We start from the raw sequence: 20,497 nt of genomic DNA, 5'->3' as shown, positions 1-20,497 counted from the left end.
GATAGTTTACAGATTAAGCTTACTAATATCTAGGTTTATCTGAATATTAGCTAGTTTTGGAGTCACAGCATACACCTGCACTACTTAAGAACCTGTGTTACAGATAGTGATGGCCGAACGAGGCTCCACGAAGCTTCGAACCCTTTTGGACCATTGTATTGAAAATTGGTTCACTACTGGAAGCGTCATTCATTGAGCACGTGGGTGACATCTACTGGCACAGTGGCTGTTGTACAGCCTTGCAAAGGTGACGCTGATGCACTTTGCATGTGCACTGTGAGCTTTGTTGTACTGTGGAAATTATTTAAATGAAGCTGAACTCTAACTTCATTTACACGTGTCTGTCATTTTTCTTCCTTGCCTTATAAAGTATCTTAAATGAAATGCTGACCAAGTAATTGATCCTAAGAATTTGAGATGGATTTATAATTACTGATCCCAAATTACACACTGGACAGAGCAAATATTTACAGGGTTAAATGATCAGACTGACACAATCTCTCTGTCTGACCCACGTCACCCACATGCTCAATGAATGAAGCTTTAGTAGTGATCCAGTTTTCAATACAATAGTCCAAAAGGGTTCAAAGCTTCATGGAGCCTCCTTTGGCCATCACTACTTGAGATCATGGCTAAGGTGAGTAGAAAAGAACGTAGTCTTCCAAGTGAAGGACTGAGCCAGGGTAACCTGGAGGAGTAACTCACAATGACCTGGCGTCAGCTCAGCATCTTTCTGCGGCTTAAGAATGTAAGTATGTTAATTACTAATGCGCTGCAGCTGTGAGCCACAATCAGGGAGCCAGCGCAGGCAGAGACATGCAACCATTAGATGAATGAGGAAATTAAATGGTTTTCTAACATACTTTATCATTAACATTACATGTTTGTATGTGTCACATTCTTTTCCAGTTGATTTATTTAAGTAACTGTTCTTGCGAGGTTTTGTGAGTAATTTCCCCAAGTGGCCTCTGATTTCATGCATGGGATCGAGGCCATCTTCCTGAGCGGCCTTCTCCGTCTAGCTTCACCAATACCTCAACTCGGAGGTGTCATGGTGTTAAAAAGCCAAAGGAGTCAGTCTAATTGTGACTGAATGATTTTAACTGAAAGCTTAAACCCTTATTTATTTTTATAATGATCCTTACAAACAAAAACTCTTTAATGTATCACAGACCATAGGGTGGCGTAGTTATTGGTAAGAACACACGGAGCCAGCATGCTGTTAACTCATCTTTACTGATTCAGATCCTTATCACAGTATTACAACAGTTTTGACTTCCAGCAAGGCAAGGGTCTACAACAGGAAGAATCACAAATGTACCAGAGTCACAACTACAAATCAATTGGCAAATATCAAGTAAACATTCTTAGTCGCTGTATTAACCGACTTCCAAATTTGTCGCCCTGGCCTTGCAGGGTGCTCGATTGCTGCGCAGTTCCATTGCCTCATGTCCTGTCAGCCAACAGAGCCTGCCCGTCCCATCTAGAACCTGCTCTGCTCCAGTCCCGTCCAGTACCGCTCTGCCTCTGTTCCCCTCTCTCCTCAACTCTGTAATCTGTTCCTCATCTGTTCCAGGTGGGTTACGGCCTCTTGCAGATGCAGCAGAAAAAGTCCATCGGGCCCGTGCAGTAGACTCTTCCTGATCTGCTCTGGCATCTGTGATGTTTCTAATTAAGTCATTTTTCGTCCTCCATACATTGCAAGGCACAGGGCGCGCGAGAAATCTTTTGAGAACGGCGCATGTGAAACGGTTAAACCCAGGGACAGCTCTTAGAGGGCGAAGCCTATACGAAATAGAATATTAGGTTTGAGCTGTACTCTTGTTTTTGTAGGTGCTCATTATGCAGTTGCTAAAGCTACATAATAAAGCTAAAGAAAACCTGTATCTAAGCCAGTTGGTTAAACAAACTCGTAGATAATGGCAAAAGCATCAATACAGGTGTTAAGTTGTCGTGGCCGAGTGGTTAAGGCGATGGACTAGAAATCCATTGGGGTCTCCCCGCGCAGGTTCGAATCCTGCCGACAACGTTTGACTTGTAATTGTTTATTCATTTTATTTTTATAAATGCCAAAAACTTAACACTACTTTATCCAAACCTTTCCCTAAATAAACATTTGTACGTTAGGGCGAATTAGGATAACATTTAACTATAGCGTTCTGCAAGTGTAAAGGCGAATGGAATTAACAAATAACACTTTTTCCCGTTTCATTTTCAGAATAAAATCCTGGAGTGTTTTGATATAAAATAAACATGGCGCCACCACAATGAGGTGCTGATTTTAACTTTATACTGTTTCGTAAGGCAAGACTAGGTTACTTGTATAAAATCTCTGAACCATGTATGTGTTTTACATAAGGCATGAATGCAATAAGAACAGATATAAAGTCGGCAATGGTATGTAAAAAGATCACCTAAAAACACTGAACAAATACACCAATGTATTTAAAAGGAGTAAAACAGACTTGAATAAAATAGAAGTAAGCTAAAATTGAATACTGCTAGTTTATTCAGTAAACGGCAAAATAGATACAGTAGATCGATAGATCAATAGATAGATAATTTAAAAGGAGCCAATGTAATTACATTGTAATCTTAATTATATTATATGTTGGGCTCCTTATTTATTATTATTTGCACATATATTTGTACATTGGACAACCACTTTATAGTAAGCTATGGTAATGCGCATGTAAATGTGATTATCAATGTGTTGTAATGTATTATCATTTAATTTCTTTTCATTTAAACTGTTAATTTTTAAGTTTCTCTAATAACCTAATGCTGGCCTTATGAATAACAGTTATTATTTTTTCTAGGGTATCTTTTAATTACAACTTGATTATATTTATGTAGTTTGCTAACTGATATGTAAATTATTGATTTTATTGTATTCCCAAAACACACACACACACACACACACACACACACAGAGGGCACACAAACACAGAGGCGAACACATGTAAATTATTGATTTTATTGTATTCCCAAAACACACACACACACACACACACACACACAAAGGTCGCACTAATACGGAGCTGCAAGCATTTTTGACATTTATTTTGAAGTTGGAGTCATTGCATTTCCGACTTCCGACTTTTTCCTTGTTACCAAGCAACAGCGAACGCCCTGACCTGAGATGTGTGCCAGCTGGTCTACTTGGGTTAGCGGATAATTACAGACTGAGCTAACTAGCAGACATGGACAGTGGTGATGACCTGGACGAATTGTTGGATGAAGTAGAACAAAAGTTTTGTCGCAATGTTTCTGTCGCGTCTTCAGTTCGCGAATCCCCGAGCGAGTCTGGTAAATGCGGGAAAGACAATGACGAACAGAAAGAACACAGGTAAACAAAGCTAGTTTGGTTAGCAGATGTCAGCTATAAGCTAACGTTAAACAGTGGCGTGTGCAATGTGATAGTACGTTTGAACATTACTAAAACATCCTAGCGTCTCTGTCTTGACATCTAAAGAACTATATGTTCTGGGCGTTAATGTTCAAACTTTAGCTAATTATTCTACAAGCTAACCAAAGATGAATTTCAGTCAAGGTAGCTTGTATACTGAGTAACAGCAGCTCTGTTGCTGGGAAATGTATTATATCAATAAAAATATTTGTGAGAAGATGATTATTTGGGGTTTTTATATCCTCATAGCTGAAACTATAAGGGATACGTATCTTTATACTTAATTGAGCACTTTCTATATTTTGTCAGAGGTATTATATTGATATACTGATTAGTTTAGAATTTGTGTACCTTGTGGATTAGTAAACCTTCAAACCAAGGCTGTAGCCAGGATTTTAGACATACAAGGGTTATGGGGAACATCCACCCAATACACCTCCTGCCCAAAAATGTAAGTATACACACATACACGCACAGAAAGAGAGAGAGAGAGAAAAGCCTAAAATGATTTCTTATTATTTGGCTTTTCCACATTTACATGAAACTTAATCATAGAGGTTTACTGTCAAAAGTACTCATTGATATTTACTATTGGAATTCCAAGAGCTGCTAAAACATAAAAGCACAAATGTATGTTTTTACTGCATCAGGTTTAATTCCACAAAACCTGAACTTTCAATGAGTAGCATCACTGAGGATGTTGACGCCTTTCTGGAAGAATTACTGGAGGAAGACCATGAAAGTTCCCTTCAACCAGAGGTAAACATGCACCTTCTCTGAGCACTGGGAACAACACTCTACTAATAGATAGTATAGTAATAGAAAGATTCTGCTTTATATGTTTCTCAAGGTTAAATATTAACAAACTAAAATTAATATTCTGGAAGTATCATTACTGAAAATACACACCAGGGATAACACAAACAATATTAACAGACATCACACTGTGCATGCAAGCATAAATATCCAATTAAGATGCATGTGGAGGTGTTTGAGTTTTAAAAAAGTATACAAATTTGTAGACAAGTACAGTTATAAGAATGTTATCAACTTATCATGTGATGTAAATCCAAATTCATGAAAGCATGTAAGTCTTGCCAAAATGATAAATGGGAATAGAAGTACTTAAAATGCCAGCATTTTAAAGTAGTACTTTTGCACAACACAAGCAAATGAACCTGTTTACATTTCACCCTTCTTGACATGCAAACACTGTTATCATGCAGCTGCACCATCTCCTAGTATCTGCATTATGAAAAACAAATTAGAACCATACACAGACACCTGGGTTTGCTAATATGACAAATATGAATATGTTAGGTTACAAAAAATGCACCAAAGAGCCATGGTGGCAAACTGGCAGTCATATATCTATAAAGATTTACAGTAATCAACTTCCAATGTAAGAATATTTTTTTCCACCATGTGGTGATGTAATCTGCTCTTTTACCTTTCATTTCAGACTGAACCATTTACTAAAGGACCAAAGGTGGAGAAGAAGCTTCCATCTCAGTCTGGAGGGAGGAAGTACTTAATTTAATTAATTCTGAATAAAAAGAACCAGCAGGTGGAAATAATAATTACAAGATAGAAACAGAGAGAGAAAATGTCTTCAACCATTCTGAAAGTGCTGTTCTGCTCTGTGAGCAGATAACGCCAGCAATGCCTTTAACAAAACACTTTCGGATATGTTCAGCCAAATGGTTGGTACTTTGTCTCAGTCGGCATCTATAATACAGTTTATTAATTATGAAAATTATAAGTAATCTTTGCAGGTGTTTTGTGTTCAGTAAACAAAAGCCCCATAATGACAAGCAAATAAAAGCAGCATGATTCTTAAAAGTTTCTAATCATGTTTCCCAGGTTCTGCTTTTTAAAAATGCCTGTTGTTGAATTGATCTGTTGGTTCTTTTAATTTTCTTAAATCTGGATGCTGTTGTAATGTGTGTTTGTCCATGTTCTGCATTGTTCGTGTTTCACCCAGGTGCTTTCCTGTCTTCGTTGGCGGGAGCTCTGTCACAAACGGTGTTGGAACAGCCACATCCAAGAGGTGCGAAAAAAAAATTTCATACTGTGAGTGTCTGTCTTGTCTTGCCTGTTTATAATGATACAGAACACTGGTATAAATTATTTTTCATAAATTTTGACTAATTAATTTTCACTGAGTTGTCTCCAGTATACTCTATTTGTTTAAACCAGTAATACAGTGAGTTAGTGCTCTTAATGTGATATACTGATAAATATTTAACACTGATCATGTTTATTTTCCCTTAGATTTATAAAATACAGCTCTGTAAATAATAATAATGGACCAATGATGTGTTGACAGGTCATGTGGCCAGTTGAGGTGTGTATCCTGTGACTTCTGGGTGCTGATGTTTGATGACTGTGAGTGGGACTTGTCCTGTGATTACCTGTTCCTCAGGTGAGTCTGCAGACTGACAGCAGTGCAGTTCTCTCTTAAGAACAAAACACAACAAATACACACACAAAAAAACCTCCACACACTAGTCACCACAGATCTTGTCGGGTCATTGCTTCTTAACTTTTAGCAACTTCATTTAGCAGTTGTATTTTTCTTTTTGTTTCTACTGACCCCTTACATTTATTTTGTAACCCCTTCAGGGGTCCCAGACCTCAGGTTTAGAGTAATCATTCTATACTAAAAATTAATTGTCTAATCTATCAGCTCTTGTTTGTGGTGTTGTCAACCTTTTGTTACAAGCTGCAGGGTGGTACTCGGTTCTGACAGACAAAATGACTGTAGACGCAGTGGGGGTACTAATGCAGCAAAAAAGTTGAACGTGGCTCAGTGCCATGAACCAGTATCATCTGAAATGGTGCTGTGCTGGCCAATCCATGTGGGCATGTTATACATGAACATTGTGTTACTGTTCATATCGCAGTTGTGGCGAAACAAAAAGATTGACACCGTGGTAACTTCTAGTGTTATACACCAGAGTGTAGTGATTTGGTGTTGAATGAGGGATTTCTTCATCTCATGTTCACCTGAAACAACAATGTGGCTGTGTTGTTTTTAATGCAAGTCTGGTTCTGGTCTGCTTGTCATGAATGTCATTGGTACACTACTAAAGGTTTGTGGAAAAAAAAAAGTTCATGGTATTACAAAACAAAAATTACATCAGTGTCATATGTGTGATGTTGTAATAGTCTTGTAGTGCCTGGAATCACAACAAAAAATCCTCTCACACCAATGGAAGCTGACATACCAAACATGTATCACATGAGGCGACAAGCAACAGTGACAGAAATCTGCTTTCTTCATTTGTACTGTAGTGACGTAACTACACTCAGCTGTCAGTTAATAAGGCACCAAGATAAAACCAGAGCCCTTAAGATAGGAGAGCTGTGACACTGAGGGGTCAAAAATGGCAGCAGGTCATGTGACTCGTGTAGTTTCAAATAGTTTCAAACAGCTGACTCAGATCCGTTGTTTTCTGTAGGGAACAGCGGGATTTATCACTAAATTACTGCTTTTATTGACATGTATATTCTTGAAATGAATTCTGTGTTCTGCTGTTGTAGATAGCTCAGCTAATGTAGCTTGTTAGCTAGGTACCTACAGTAATTGTTAAAGTGGCACAACATTTGAGAGAGACAGTCAAAAGGTTGTAAAACACGTTTTGACACTTAAAATGTGACAAGTATAATTATTGCTATTGATTTCAACTTCTTACTTTAAAAGACAGCAGCCAAGTCAAAGTAACTCTGTGGCTCTGCTCCTAATTTTGGAGCTATTTAACATTCCCATCATCCACCTTTACTGTAAAAAAAAAAGGCCCTTATAGAGCCATTGGAGATGTTGTCACTCCTCTTAATCCACCTGGCTAAAACTAAGTCAGTCCAGATTAACAGTCCTGCATTAATTCAGCCTTTATAACAGAGATGATGTTCAGATTTTGTTGAAAATTGTCTTAGTCCTATCTCTCAATGGTAAAGAATCTTGGATCCAGACAGTGATCCGGATCCTTTGTTCCCTTCATCTAAATCTATTCATAACTTTTTTGAGTTATGTTACTAACTAACTAACTAACAGAGAAGCAAACACCAGTAAAATCACAACCCCTCCCTTGGCGGAGGCAATTAGGTGTGCCCAATAAACTGACAGCTGAGTGTGACTGAAATGTTTGGGACATTTTCGGTTTGGGCAGAAGGTGGCAGTATTGAGCCATGAAGCCACTTTCCTCTTTTTCACTTATTTCTTTTCTTCACATCATTAACATTAAGACAGCATCTAAAACTAGTGTGTAGAATATGTATGTACGGGACACTGTCTGGAAACCACAGCATCCCATGTTACTTGGAGTTTTGAGACTTGTTTACAGTTTGTTAAGCTAATTCAACCTTACATGGACATTCTTCACATTTGTTTTCTGTCACAGTCACTATAAACCAGACAACAGCAGCTATGGGAACATTTCTGCAGAGCAGTGTGACCCGAATACAAACAAGCAGAATTATTGTTAAACCCAGACAAAACCCACAATGTAAAACAAGTGTGTAGTAATGAAGAAGGGATTAAACCAACATATAAGAGAGTACAGGAAGATGCTTTGTCTCACTTTGTCACTTTGGATCAGGTTTTTTAGCCTCACACTGGAGAAGTTCTGGAGTTGCAACTTCTTTGATTTCCAAATGGAGAATCGTAGATAATTATATCCTCAGAAAGTGTACCTCACTCTGAGTTGAAAACTGTTATTTTGTGTGCTCAGATTTGACTGAGTGATGACAAGAAGAACAGCTGTGACACACACACTGTGCACATTGGGTGCAGATCTTTAAAGTGCCTTATCTGTCTCCATGAGAAGTCTGCTGCTGCATCTGCTGTGTGTACCGATCGACAACAGTGCATCTGTCACTTTCACCTCACATCTCTCCCAGCATGTTCCCCACAGTCTGAAAACCTCTAATGCGTAGGCCTATACATAAATAAACGCTGATTATTTTAAAACAACTGTCTGCCTGTCAAACTGAGGGTGAGAGTGTAGCGTCTGCAGGTGGTGCGCTTTACTTTGTCTCCACAGCTGTGATGGCTATCCCTGGGCATGTAAATGACCCAGCTCATCTTTTTCTTTTTTTCATTACTGCCACCAAGGGCAGGGTTTATGTTTTTTCTGGTTTGTTTGTTTCATGTACATCACACTACTCTGTGTGCTGCTGTTAAATGGCCATCTTTGTATGGCAGCAGACTCTTGCATTGGTTGGTTTTTATATATAAAATGCCAGGCTGGTTCTCCCTTATTTATGTACTTATATGTGTTGGTCGCCAGAGTTAGAACAGAATTAGGCAATTTACTATTCCCTTTTTTTTTATTTACATACTTGGCGATAAAGATTTTGATTCTGATTCTCACAACAGATACTGATTCTTCTTCTGTCTGTTCAGGAACAACATGCCGGACTGTCAGAAGCTCAGATCCAAGCTGAAGAAGAAGACAGGGGTACGGGCGTACGCCTGCCAGTGCAGCTGGTTCTCCTCCTCAGAGCTGACAGACCTCAGGGACCTACCTCAGCTCAGATGGGTCTGTGGAAAACATCGGGACTGATGTTCACTCCTCACTGCTGCAAAGCAATCTCTCTGGCCAGTCATCTCTCTTAAACTCCGCTTGACTTTTGAAGCATCAGAGACATCAAAATGTCACGAAATCTAGCTTTGGAGATAAATATCTGACTTTTATTGGTCTGTGACACATTTTCTATGTGACTGAAGAAAAAACATGGCTCCAGAAAAGGTCAGACAAATGTAATATGAGTTGTTTCTTTTACTTGAGTATGATGAAACAGACAATAATATGGACCAAACCGAACCATAGACAGGGAAAAATAGAATGTCCAGAAAGCACCGCGCTGTAGAGTTTAAAAGTCTGTATATAGTCAGATGTCACACTGTAACTACATCTATATTGATTTTTACAACATTAATAATTTTCTCATCCTTATCAATCAAAACCTTTGTGAGAAAATGTCTTTTTAAAAATAAATTGTCAATGTTTTAACTTCAACTTCAGTTTATTTCTGCCATCATTAAATTTTGTTCTAAAATAATGTCCTTGTTTAGTTTTACGTGATGCTAGCTGCTTATACATATATGAAAATAATTAGTTCAAACCAACTTTGCTTTGGTTTGCTCTCTGTCACAGACTTCAATCAGTCTGTACAGATTTCATCTGCTCCTAATGTGCAAAGTCAAATCCTGGTTGATTCTGTGATTTTCCATATCTGAACTCTTTCCTACTCTAAAGCTTCATTCACATCTCAGCTGATGGTTTTTGTTTTTCCCTCTCAGTGATTCTGATGTGTCCACAGCAGTGTGAACAGACCAAACCAAGTGTCCTCAGATCAGATCTGGGCCACCTGTGTATGTGCTCCTAGATCTGATTCCTCTCCGACCTCTGACTGTGCAAGCACTGTTAGAACAGTCAGATCAGAATCCATGTGGCCATTTTAAAATCTCCTCCTCTGCACATACGGCCTGTCGTCATCATTCGGCGTCGGCCCCTCACAGACCGGTAACAATAAACATGGAGGAGAGTGTTGACAACAACTTTAATTTTTTAAAATTCATGCTACCCATCATGTCTTTGTAATGACTTCATTTGCAATCACATCATCTCAAAGATTTGTTTCAGTCTGAGCTTTGTAAACAAGTAAACACTTCAGTAAGGAATAAGTAACACTTGTCTGTCACATACGTAACTTGAGTGTATTCATGCTACCCATCAGGTCTTTGTAATGACTTCATTTGCAATCACACCATCTCAAAGATTTGTTTCAGTCTGAGCTTTGTAAACAAGTAAACACTTCAGTAAGGAATAAGTAACACTTGTCTGTCACATACGTAACTTGAGTGTAGAAGTGAAGTTCTTATAGTTATGTATTTCTGATCAGTAAATTATAACAAAAATTTTCCAATAACAACCACGTCACTGTAGATACGTTATTCTTCTCTTCACCGTGCGCAAACAGCCAGCGAGAGGTAATAGTCTATTTCTGTGAATGAATCCTGGTGAACCCCATTGCAGCCTCTCACCACAGGCAGTGACGACCGTGCTCTCTGCTGTTTAGCAGAAATGATGAGCACCTGCTGGGATCCTGGTGACGCTCCGCTGGGGAGCAATGCTGACTGTATCTGAGGAAAACGCTGGTTTTCCTGCTGCGAGGAAAGAGACTGTCAGAGCTCTGTGATGTGACCAGTCAGCAGTGACAGCTGATATGAAACACAGTGCTGTTTGCTCTGCTGGACTGGCTGTGTGAGAGGTGAGTGGCAGTGTGTATTAGTTGTTGAATGTCTTTAATCACTGGCTCTAACCTTATTTTAATAGGCAGTTTTCAGTTCACTTTCTGCACTAATGAATAGGCTTCCGTTGCTAAGAGGCACAAAGGCCTGAAAATCTGATGTTGACTAGATGTTTTTCTTTTTTTCCTGAGTGCAAACATACAGAAGATAATCTGCATCCAACCAGTAATGTGAGATATACTGTACACCCCAGATTTTAACATGGTGTTAAGCAGGTGTTCTGCTTTTTTTCAGCTTAAAGATATCAATCAGACAAACAATAAAATGTCCTGTCAGTTACTGACTAGATGGACATAATACTGATGCTGGATAATCAAGGTCCTCTGAGGATGTGCTGTGTTTTGGTGATCCCTTCCTGACCTTTCATCTAGTATCAGCACAAGGTGCAAAAAAGCAGACAACAGAAATACAGAAACAACTGGTGAGCTTTCTGTGGTGTTGTTGTACTGTACCTCTGACTAACACATTTTCATCTGACTCTTCAAAACGCTCTGGGACATAAAATGGTTTGCATAGAGTACAAAGGTGTGAAGTAAAGTGAGTGTGCTTGATAAAATAATGCCATGAATACCTGTAAACTTTATCCATAGTGCAGGTCTCAGTCCACCTGCACACAGTGTTTCCAGATACTGGGCAGGTCAGCTGTTCCTTCATCTTGGAAAAGCTGCAACAGTTCCTGCTGTCTCAGTGTCTCTGCCTGAGACTGACTCCATGCTGAGGTCAGGGTTCTGTAGGATATACTGTACACCCCAGACCATCTGCTGCAGGACTCTTGGAGTCCTGCACTCAGTGTCAGGCTGCAGAATAAACATAGGACCAGTCAGACACTTCCCTGATGGTGATGGGTGAGAATCTAAACATCCAAAGTGCCTAAAACCTTTGCCTAATCTCTGTGTGTAAGTACATTTAATTGGTTTGTTTTAAATGGCACAGTCTCCTGGGCACATTTCTGTGAACTTGACTGATCACTGCTGCTCCATGGAGGCTGAACCCTTTTGATTTCAAAGACCTTTCCTCTATTCAGTTTTTTATTTGTATAGCACCAAATCACAACAAAAATCCTTTCAAGGCACTTTAAAAAGTATGGTCTAGACCATATTATAATTATTATTAGTATAGAGGAAAAACCCCACAGCAGATCATAACTAATCCTGTAGAGCATCGAGCCAGAAAACTGGACTAAACCTAAATTAATTTAAATCTCTCTCTTTGTCATTTGTGAGATGATTAAGTGTATTAAATGCATGTTCTTATGTGCATCTCCATACAGACTCGGAGTTAGATTCTGTGTTACCGTCGCTGATACGGAGAGTGGAAGAGTGGGAGAGGAAGACAGACTGACAGAGGTGTGACTCAGACGCTCTCCTGTCAGACAGCTGGGACAACAGAACAACAAGGAGGAGGAGATAAACAACAGCCGTAGTGATGGAGCTCTGCATACGTGGGAAGGATGAAGTGTCTGTCAGCTGTTGCCTCCACCCATCTGTCAGGAGAAAACTGAAAGGAACAAAACAGGTCTGTGCATTTCTGCTCTCTAACTATAAATCACATAAAGGTTGCACTAATGTGCACACCAACAGCTTTTAATCTATGTCCCTCTGACTGGCTGCAGCTGTATCTACTAAAAGGAAACCATACAGAGTCATGCAGGAACATTGGGTGCATCTAATTCTGTTTACACTACATATTACGTTTTGCTATATTTGAATATATAAAAAAAGATTGAAAGTCAAAGGTCTGAGTGCAGCCCGACCCCTGCAGTACAAAGGCCAGTCCAACAGGGGGCGGTATAAAGGTATCCATTCGTTAAATGAACCACCAAAGAAGTAACAACAACAACTGATTCATTGCTGCAGTAACTTTACCGTGATGGATGAACTCGAGTTTGATGATGTCTTAGATGACTGGTTCATCGAGTCCCTGAAAACGTGAGAAGGCTTTTTTTTTTTTTAACTCTTTGTTTAAACAGTGAATTGTGTGTGTTAGCAGCTAACCAGAAACCACTCGCTCAGCAGCAGCAGTGCTACTAGCTAGCCTTGCTAAGTGAACTCCGCTTTAAAATTTGGATGTCGTTATTTCCCTTTACTAAGCTTCAGGTGCACATCCTTCATAAACCGCTTAGCAAGACATTTCCGCATCTAATTCAGCAATTCTCCAGTCCGTTTTTTTCAAGTTTAAGGAGTAATGACCAGGTAAACTCGAGCATGTTCCCATTTGAAAATCGCTGGATTCCACACCGCAACACCGATGCCAGCTTTCTGTAAAACAAACAAACAAACAAAAAAAAAGTTCATGGGATTATAACGATGCTGAATTGAAGAGTGGATTTTTAAAAAGAAGCAGCATAATTTAGTTAATATACACGTACTGGACTCCTAAGATGCGAAATCAATAAATATTTAACATTTTTGCATAGGATTCTGGTGTCAAACCTAAAAAGAATCATGGTTTAATGTAAAAAGTAGATTTAAAAAAATACAAATAATGTTAACATAAACTAATATAGGAATAATTTTACATTACGGAGAATGGCGAAGTGAAGTTGTGGATTTAATCTCTACATGCGAATTTAATTCTCAGCACCTGTGGCTGTCTGGGGTGAGCAGTGGTTCAGAGCCACTGAACCACAAAATAAAACAAAGCATCGGATCAGTTTCAGTTATGTCAGCAGCACTGTGATCAGCTGAACACACCTGTCAAGTGCTGTGGTTGACTGGTTGACAAGACTAAATCCAGTGTTGTGTCGAGATGCGTTTCCCTTGAACCTGAACCTAAACATTATCTTAACGACAACCACTGAAGGCAGCGATACGTGAAACCGAGTTTTTAACAAGGGGAACACCTAAGACACAAGACCTGCAACAGGTGCACACTGACATTCTGGGGTTGTTCTAACAATGCTGCAGGGGCACTACACACATATCCTTGGAAACTTTGTTTTTAGAGCTATTCAGCTGTTAAACATATCTAAACTGCTTCACAAATTTTTATCCAGGCCTAAAATACCCATGTACTGTAACTAGAATTCAACATTGGATCATGAAATGTGTTCAGGAAATGTTCACATGCTACTTGCACCTCAGTACAGAAAGGACAGACTGTTTGGGATGTGGAGTCAGACACTCATGCACAGATGATCAGAAACTCTAATGTTAGGATCACTGACCTTCAGTAACTGAATGTTCCATATGAATCTGGTTAAACTAGAATAAATCAGATCAGGAACAAGTTTTCATTGGCTTTTAAATTACAGATGATAATGTTGCCATGACACAGACCAGAAGCTGAGTGAAGCTGAACTGAAAGAATAAAATATTGTAATTGTGTGTCAGCTATCCAGAAATGACTTCAACTGTCTGTAATGTTGTGCAGTGTGTTGAATTTGTGACCTTTGAGAAGACTTGATTGTTTACTGCCTCTCTGCTTCTTCCAGGTACAGAGATCTTCATGTGTACCAGCTGGAACATCCCACCCAGGTCATTGAATGGACATCAGAGAAGAGTGAGTCATTTTATTTCATTATAACAGCATGGGACTGTGACTCTAACACCAGTCTGCAAAATTTAATGATGTATCTCAAGCAAACATCCATGTGAATCAAAAGGAAGCTTGCTCCCCTTAACTGACTGCTGCTCCACACATACTATATACAGCTGGGTGATAACTACTATCACCCAGCGCCCAGCAGGGCTCTGTCAGGGCCGTGTCTCCAGAGCAGCATCCGGTCTCCTCTGTCAGAGGGGAGGAAACATCCTCCTCCCAAACCAGATCCCCTCACTGTGTCGTCCTCATGAAGCCATTCAGTGACCTAGAGCTGCAGCCATGAGTTAGTTCACTGGTAGAAAATTAACCGGCAACTATCAATCAGATCAACAAGACTTTGATCAGCTGATTGATCAGTGACTCTGCTGTTTGTGTTTCTACTCAATCAGGAGTTCCAGATGCTGGTCATATGTTGTTATAGGATTTTTAAACACCAAACTATCAATGCCAGTTTGCATGTTCCAGAACAAACAGGCTAAAAACAGTATTTAATGCAGTTGTTACACTGAAAAGCAGCAAATGTACCAGTGTATGACAGTGTTTGTTGTGTTCACAGCCGTCTGTGTCGCAGGATGTAGTTTGAAGAAAAATGAAATTTTGGAGCTTCGTTTGCCCCTGAGACTGTTTGCTGAAGAAAATAAGGTAATAAATGTCCATATTTGTGGTTTATATTACTACGGTGATGATTCCAGTGTCACTCTGAGCCTCTGCTGTGTGTTGATGTGTTCAGGGTCTCTGTGCAGAGCGGGATTTCAAAGTTGTTCATGGTGGGTTTACAGACGGACCTGTTCGCTGCCTCAGACACATCCCAGGAACAAGGTGAGTCTCTGACACACACGAAGGAGACAAATCAACTGCACTGGACTGTTTTTTTAAATGTGTGAAACCCTGTTCTGCATGAAACTTCAAAGCTTATTTCACTTTAGTGAAGTGAAAATAAATTCAATAAACCAGGTACAAAGACATGAAGCCCAACTGTGTCAAGAGCCTTCAGCATCTTGGGGCGAATCTCATCCACCCCGGGTTGCTTTGCCCCTGAGAAGCTTTTTGGCTACTTCAGTGACCTCTGCCAGAGATATGGGTGTAGTTTCCCTGAGTCTTCCACCTCTTTTTCCTTGGAGGACATGTTAGACAGGTTCAGGAGTTCCTCAGTGTGCAAATTCCACCACTCAACAATATCTCCAGTCCGTGTCTGCAGTTCTCCTCTCCTGCCAACCTTAACCTATGCCAAGCCCTGCATTCCCTTTCTGAGTTGTCAGATGGTTTGCCAGAACTCCCTTGAGGCCAACCGAAAGTCCTTCTCCATAGCCTCACCAAATTCCTCCCACACCAGAGTTTTTGCATCCGTAACCTTCTGAGTTGCAGTCGCCTGCCGGTACCCATCAGCTGCTTCTGGAGACCCCTGAGCCAACCAAGTCCTGTAGGCCGTCTCCTTCAGTTTGTCAGTTTCCTTCACCCCTGGTGTCTACCAGTGGGTTCTCAGGTTGCCGCCAGGACAGACACCAATGACCATCTGGACACAACTCAGAATAGCTACTTCTACAATGGAAGATTTGAATGTGATCCATTTGGATTCCATGTCCCCAGCCTACCCCTGGATGTGAGAGAAAATCTTCAAGAGGTGAGAGCTAAAGACCTCCTGGACAGGGGCTTCAGCTAGGGGTTCCCATTGCACCCTCGCTACATGTTTTGGTTTGCCAGGTAAGTCCAGAAGCCTCCCCACTATCTGATCCAACTCACCACCAGTTGGTGACAGTTGACAGCTCTGCTCCTCTCTTTACCCGAGTGCCCAAGACATACGGCCTTAGATTTGATGATACGATGACAAAGTCAATCATCATTCTAAGGCCTAAGGTGTTCTGATGACAACATGATACGATGACAAAGTCAATCATCATTCTAAGGCCTAAGGTGTTCTGATGACAAGTACACTTATGAACAGCCTCAAACATGGTCTTTACTATGGCCAATCTGTGCTATGGTGACTAGCACAGAAGTACAGTAACAAAGAACCATTCGGATTCAGATCGGCAGGCTGTTCCTCCCAGTCACCCCCTTCCAGGTTTCTCCATCATTACCCATGTGAGCGTTGAAGTCCCCCAGCAAAATTATGGAGTCCCCAGGTAGTGCCCCTTCAAAGACACCACCCAGGGTCTCCAAGAAGGACACATACTCTGAACCACTGTTTGGTGAATAGGCACAAACAGCAGTCAGGGCTTTCCTCTCAGAGAAGTCACATAGAGGCAACCCTCTCGTTCCACAGGGAGAACTCCAACACAGCGGCGCTCAGCCTGGGATTTGTAAGTATCCCCACACCTGCCCAGTGTCTCTCACCCTGAGCAACTCCAGAAAAGGAGTTTGATTCCAGAGCCAGAACTATGTGTAAGTCCAACTGTATCTACTTCACATCGCTCCACATCCTGCACAAGCTCCAGCTCCTTCCCCACTAGAGATGATATTCCATGTTCCTAGAGCTAGCCAACACAGCCAGAGATCAGTATGCCCAGTCTTGCTCATAGTTTGTTTTATCAGGAACAGTTCTGATATTTGAAGAATCTTTTTTTTCAAGCAAATTTAACAAAAATTCTCTGAAATGTGACAATTTGCTGCTTTTCCCTGTAAACTGAATGTCTGTGTTTTACTGTTGCTCAGGCAAAACAAACAATTGGATAACATCATGCTGGACTCTTGTAATGTGCATTTCCTATTTTCTGAAATTTTGTAGATCAATATCAGTGGAGAATTTATGAAGAAATAATATTTGCACTTATAATGTGCAACAGCTGAGTGAAGCAGCTCAGACTTAACTCTCAGATTTGAACTCTTGAGGAAAAAGAGGTGGATTATTTGGCACCATGAGCGGGTGATTTAATCTTGTTTGCATATTTAACATCCTGTTGTTGTTTTAAAGGTGTCTTGTGACCAATGACGGGCTGAGCGCCGAGCTGCAGCTGTGGGGCCTCGGAGGAGACGACAGCAGTGAGTTTCATTTCTCTGAAGCTCCTCAGTGTGAAGTGGCAGCACATTTAACATGAAGGGAGAATGCAGATTTGCAGATTTCATGTCATGCTTTGGCCTGTTTGTTTGCGTTACCTGGGGGGGTTAAGTTTCCACTTTTTTTTTTTTTTTTTTTTATGTCTCTAGGTGTTTTGGGTTTTTGACATCAAACTCAGACTTTGTCTTATAAGCTAATTTATTTCTGAAATGTGATCAGTCCTGTACTGCGGTCTTGTTGTTCAATCACAGATGTGATCAGAAGAACAGGAAGCATCGAGGGCAGCAGGAGTGTTTTGGAGTGCGGCAGCAGGATCGCCGTGCGAGACTCATCACGGCCACAAGTTCTTCACGGGGCTCAGAGCAGTGGCGTCCAGCTGACGGAGCTGAGCTCAGGACAGATGCTGTACAAGCTAGGTAACACTGTGGCTTCTGTCACCTAGCAGCTTTTTGTCTTAGTGCTCTGATATAAATAATTCATTTTTATTGGTAGCATCAGTTTAGATACAGTTGGTAGCTGTGCAGCAGCAGGTGGAATCACACAACTTGGCAGTAGAGTCTGGGTTTGTTGTGTGTTCAGAAGTTTGTTTAACTGGACCTGTCTCAATTTCATACTGCAGAGTAAAAATACACCTTAGATGTTTTACATTGTGCTGTTGATGAATGCTGAAAATTTTAAATACAGAGTGGAAGGTGAAAAGCAGCAGCACTGTAAAGTCACCCTTTAAGTTGTAGTTTAAATCTTACTGAAATGATTGACAGGAAAATTATCCTCAAACTGTTTTGATGCTTGATTAATATGTTGTCATTTCCCAAGCAGAAATAGTGAAACAAAGCAAAACTTCACATTCCACTTTTTTCAGTGAAAGGTTGTGCTGCTTTTCTTTGACTCGTCATTGTAAACTGAATATTTTGGGTTTTGGACAAACAAACTTCCTGTTCAGTTCTGCAAAGTTTCAACAGGAAATTTTTAATGTTTCATACACTAAAGCTGAGCTGAGACCTAGGTCGGTAAAAAATGCAGCGTTCAAGTGTTCAACCTGCATCTTTAGGTGCCGTTATAGGTGAAAACACTGGTGACAAAAAAGTACATTAAAAGCCTTTATTAAGTCAGATATAAGCTTAGTGAGTGTCAGCGAGTTAACTAACCCCCGCTGAGGCAGCACAGGCCTGCTGAGGAGCTTCTGGCTGCAGTTTCAGCAGCAAGTATGTTGATTACTTTCCCATTTTCCTTCAGCTGGTCTTCACTTTCCAACCCGGTGACTCTAGTAAAAAAAAAAAAAAAAAAGACAGGTTCCCCCAATAGTGGTGGATGTTTTACTGGTTTATTGAATGTCTCTGTCTTTTCTGGTTATTTTGTTGCACCAGACACAGATGCAGCAGATCCTCTGAGTTCCCTACAGTTTGTGAGTGACAGTGTTTTCCTCGCCAGCTGCTGTAACGGGAACATTTACGTCGCTGACACTCGGACATCTGCTGCTCCTCAGCTGTATCCTCCACCAGCATGTTCAGGTGAATCTGTCTTCTGGTGGACGGACGCCTCCTCTGGTCCAGACCTGTCTGGCTGCAAGGTCATCAGACTCTCCTCGTCCGGACAGGCCATGGTGTCAGACCTGAGGAGCCTGGAAGGAGCTGTGAGTCAAGCTCATCTGGACATTCAGGCATGTCACCATGGCCTGGATGTCGTCAGGGTGTCCTGGGCTCCAGTGCTGGACAACTGCATCGCTTTGTCAGGTAAGTTTATAAGTACGGAAGGAGGAGAGATGTAGAAATGGAGACAGGAAGAGAGAAGTCAAAATGTAAGCTAGTATATGCTAGTTGTAAAACTGTTCAAGCTAGTTTGTGGCGCAACTGTGGTTCAGTGGGTAGAGTGGTCGTCTCTCAACTGGAGGGTTGGAGGTCCAAATCACAGTTCCACATATCGAAGTGTCCTTGGGCAAGACACTGAAACCCCAAGTTGCCCCTGATGGTTGGAGCCATCGATGTTGGTGCCGCAGATGGCTGCCTTGGTTCTGTACTGGAAACAAGCTCCTTGTATGTGCAATATGCTTGGCCAAATAAAAGTGATTATCCTGATCATTAACTAGCAGACTAGCAGCAGAACTGTAACTGTTGTACAATTATAATACAATAGCACTACCATCCATCAAAAACAGACTAGACTCGTATCTTTAGCGAAGTGACACCCTGGAGACACGATGTGGCTGTACCCTGTGGAAATGAGAGATTACATTTTAGGGCTGGGCAATTAATCATAATTTAATTTCAAGTATAATTTTGGCTACCAATGATTATGAAAACTAAAGATAAAACAAGTATTGTGCTGCACTCCATTTCACAATGATGATGCTGTTTTGTCTTGTGTTATATACACCGATCAGGCATAACATTATGACCACCTGTCTAATACTGTTTATACAGGAATCAATGTGGCAGTTGGTTGGCACGCCTCTCACTCTGTATCTTCTGTGGATCCATTTACTTCCACAGTTATACTGTCAGTAAGAGCACAATTCAGTGAGAAAATTATGTAAAAGGTGTAAAAACTGTGGTCATGAGGACAAGTCAGAGAATTTTTTTAGACCAATTCAACAGCCTCACCACTCTAGGTATATCACCACTAAAGCCCCTGACTCCTTCTCTTCAACCAATGTACAGTATTTCTCATTTTCAACCATTTTAACAAAGATTCAAATAAACTTTAATCTTCTGAAAAAGTACAAATGGAAGTTAAGTTTAATCTACAGTAGGTCAACCTCAGGTACTAACCACTGCAGACCAAGAACACCCACCAAGACCTGCAGTCATCTCACCATCACAGTTTGGCCCTTGTCAGAGTCACTCAGATCCTTATGCTGCCCATTTTCCTGCTTCCAACACATCAACATTGAGGATTGAATGCTCACTTCATCATCATCATCTTTATTTATATAGCACATTTAACACAGCCAGAGCTGACCAAAGTGCTTAACACAATATCCACAAAAACCCATTAAGACAAAAATAAAGCAAGCAACAGTAAAACAACATCACACTTAAAAACAACCCTCCTTCATGAAACAAAGGCTCAACAAGACAGAGGCTTGAACGCCAAACGGTACAGATGAGTTTTCAAATAAGTTTTAAAAGTGAACAACGAGGGGGCCTGCCTAATGTAAAGGGGCAATGCATTCCACAACTTAGGAGCCCCCACAGAGAAGGCTCTGTCCCCCCTAAGTCTCCGCCTAGCCCTC

General features: G+C 40.7%; 2 protein-coding genes and 1 non-coding gene across 4 annotated transcripts in view; all 3 read left to right on the top strand.

Moving 5' to 3' along the window:
* The first annotated feature begins 1,947 nt into the window (after positions 1-1,947).
* trnas-aga (transfer RNA serine (anticodon AGA)) lies at positions 1,948-2,029 on the top strand. Its single transcript has one exon. It is a non-coding gene; the product is annotated as a tRNA-Ser (tRNA).
* A 1,054-nt stretch (positions 2,030-3,083) lies between these two features.
* cfap418 (cilia and flagella associated protein 418) lies at positions 3,084-9,432 on the top strand. Its single transcript, XM_020617345.1, has 6 exons — positions 3,084-3,349; positions 4,060-4,168; positions 4,872-4,936; positions 5,394-5,459; positions 5,739-5,834; positions 8,817-9,432. The coding sequence occupies exons 1-6, from the start codon at positions 3,204-3,206 to the stop codon at positions 8,974-8,976; spliced, it is 642 nt and encodes a 213-aa protein (XP_020473001.1). The 5' UTR covers positions 3,084-3,203; the 3' UTR covers positions 8,977-9,432.
* Positions 9,433-12,486: 3,054 nt separating this feature from the next.
* wdr73 (WD repeat domain 73) overlaps positions 12,487-20,497 on the top strand; it is an 11,937-nt gene continuing 3,926 nt past the window's right edge. Inside the window, exons 1-8 of one of the 2 annotated variants that reach the window (XM_020617443.1) lie at positions 12,487-12,655; positions 14,161-14,228; positions 14,827-14,912; positions 15,001-15,089; positions 17,182-17,249; positions 17,517-17,681; positions 18,633-18,998; positions 19,120-19,129. In XM_020617443.1, coding sequence (XP_020473099.1) covers positions 12,597-12,655; positions 14,161-14,228; positions 14,827-14,912; positions 15,001-15,089; positions 17,182-17,249; positions 17,517-17,681; positions 18,633-18,998; positions 19,120-19,129 — 911 coding nt within the window. In that variant the 5' untranslated portion in view covers positions 12,487-12,596. Of the gene's footprint in view, positions 12,656-12,695; positions 12,920-14,160; positions 14,229-14,826; positions 14,913-15,000; positions 15,090-17,181; positions 17,250-17,516; positions 17,682-18,632; positions 18,999-19,119; positions 19,130-20,497 lie in introns of those variants that run through there. The other variant, XM_020617444.1, reaches the window with a different exon arrangement.

This window comes from Monopterus albus, unplaced genomic scaffold (genome assembly GCF_001952655.1).
Source record: "Monopterus albus unplaced genomic scaffold, M_albus_1.0 scaffold189.1, whole genome shotgun sequence".
Classification (NCBI taxonomy): Eukaryota; Metazoa; Chordata; class Actinopteri; order Synbranchiformes; family Synbranchidae; genus Monopterus; species Monopterus albus.
The sequence above is the reverse complement of the archived record's forward strand: the minus strand, read 5'-3'. Positions and strand labels throughout refer to the sequence as shown.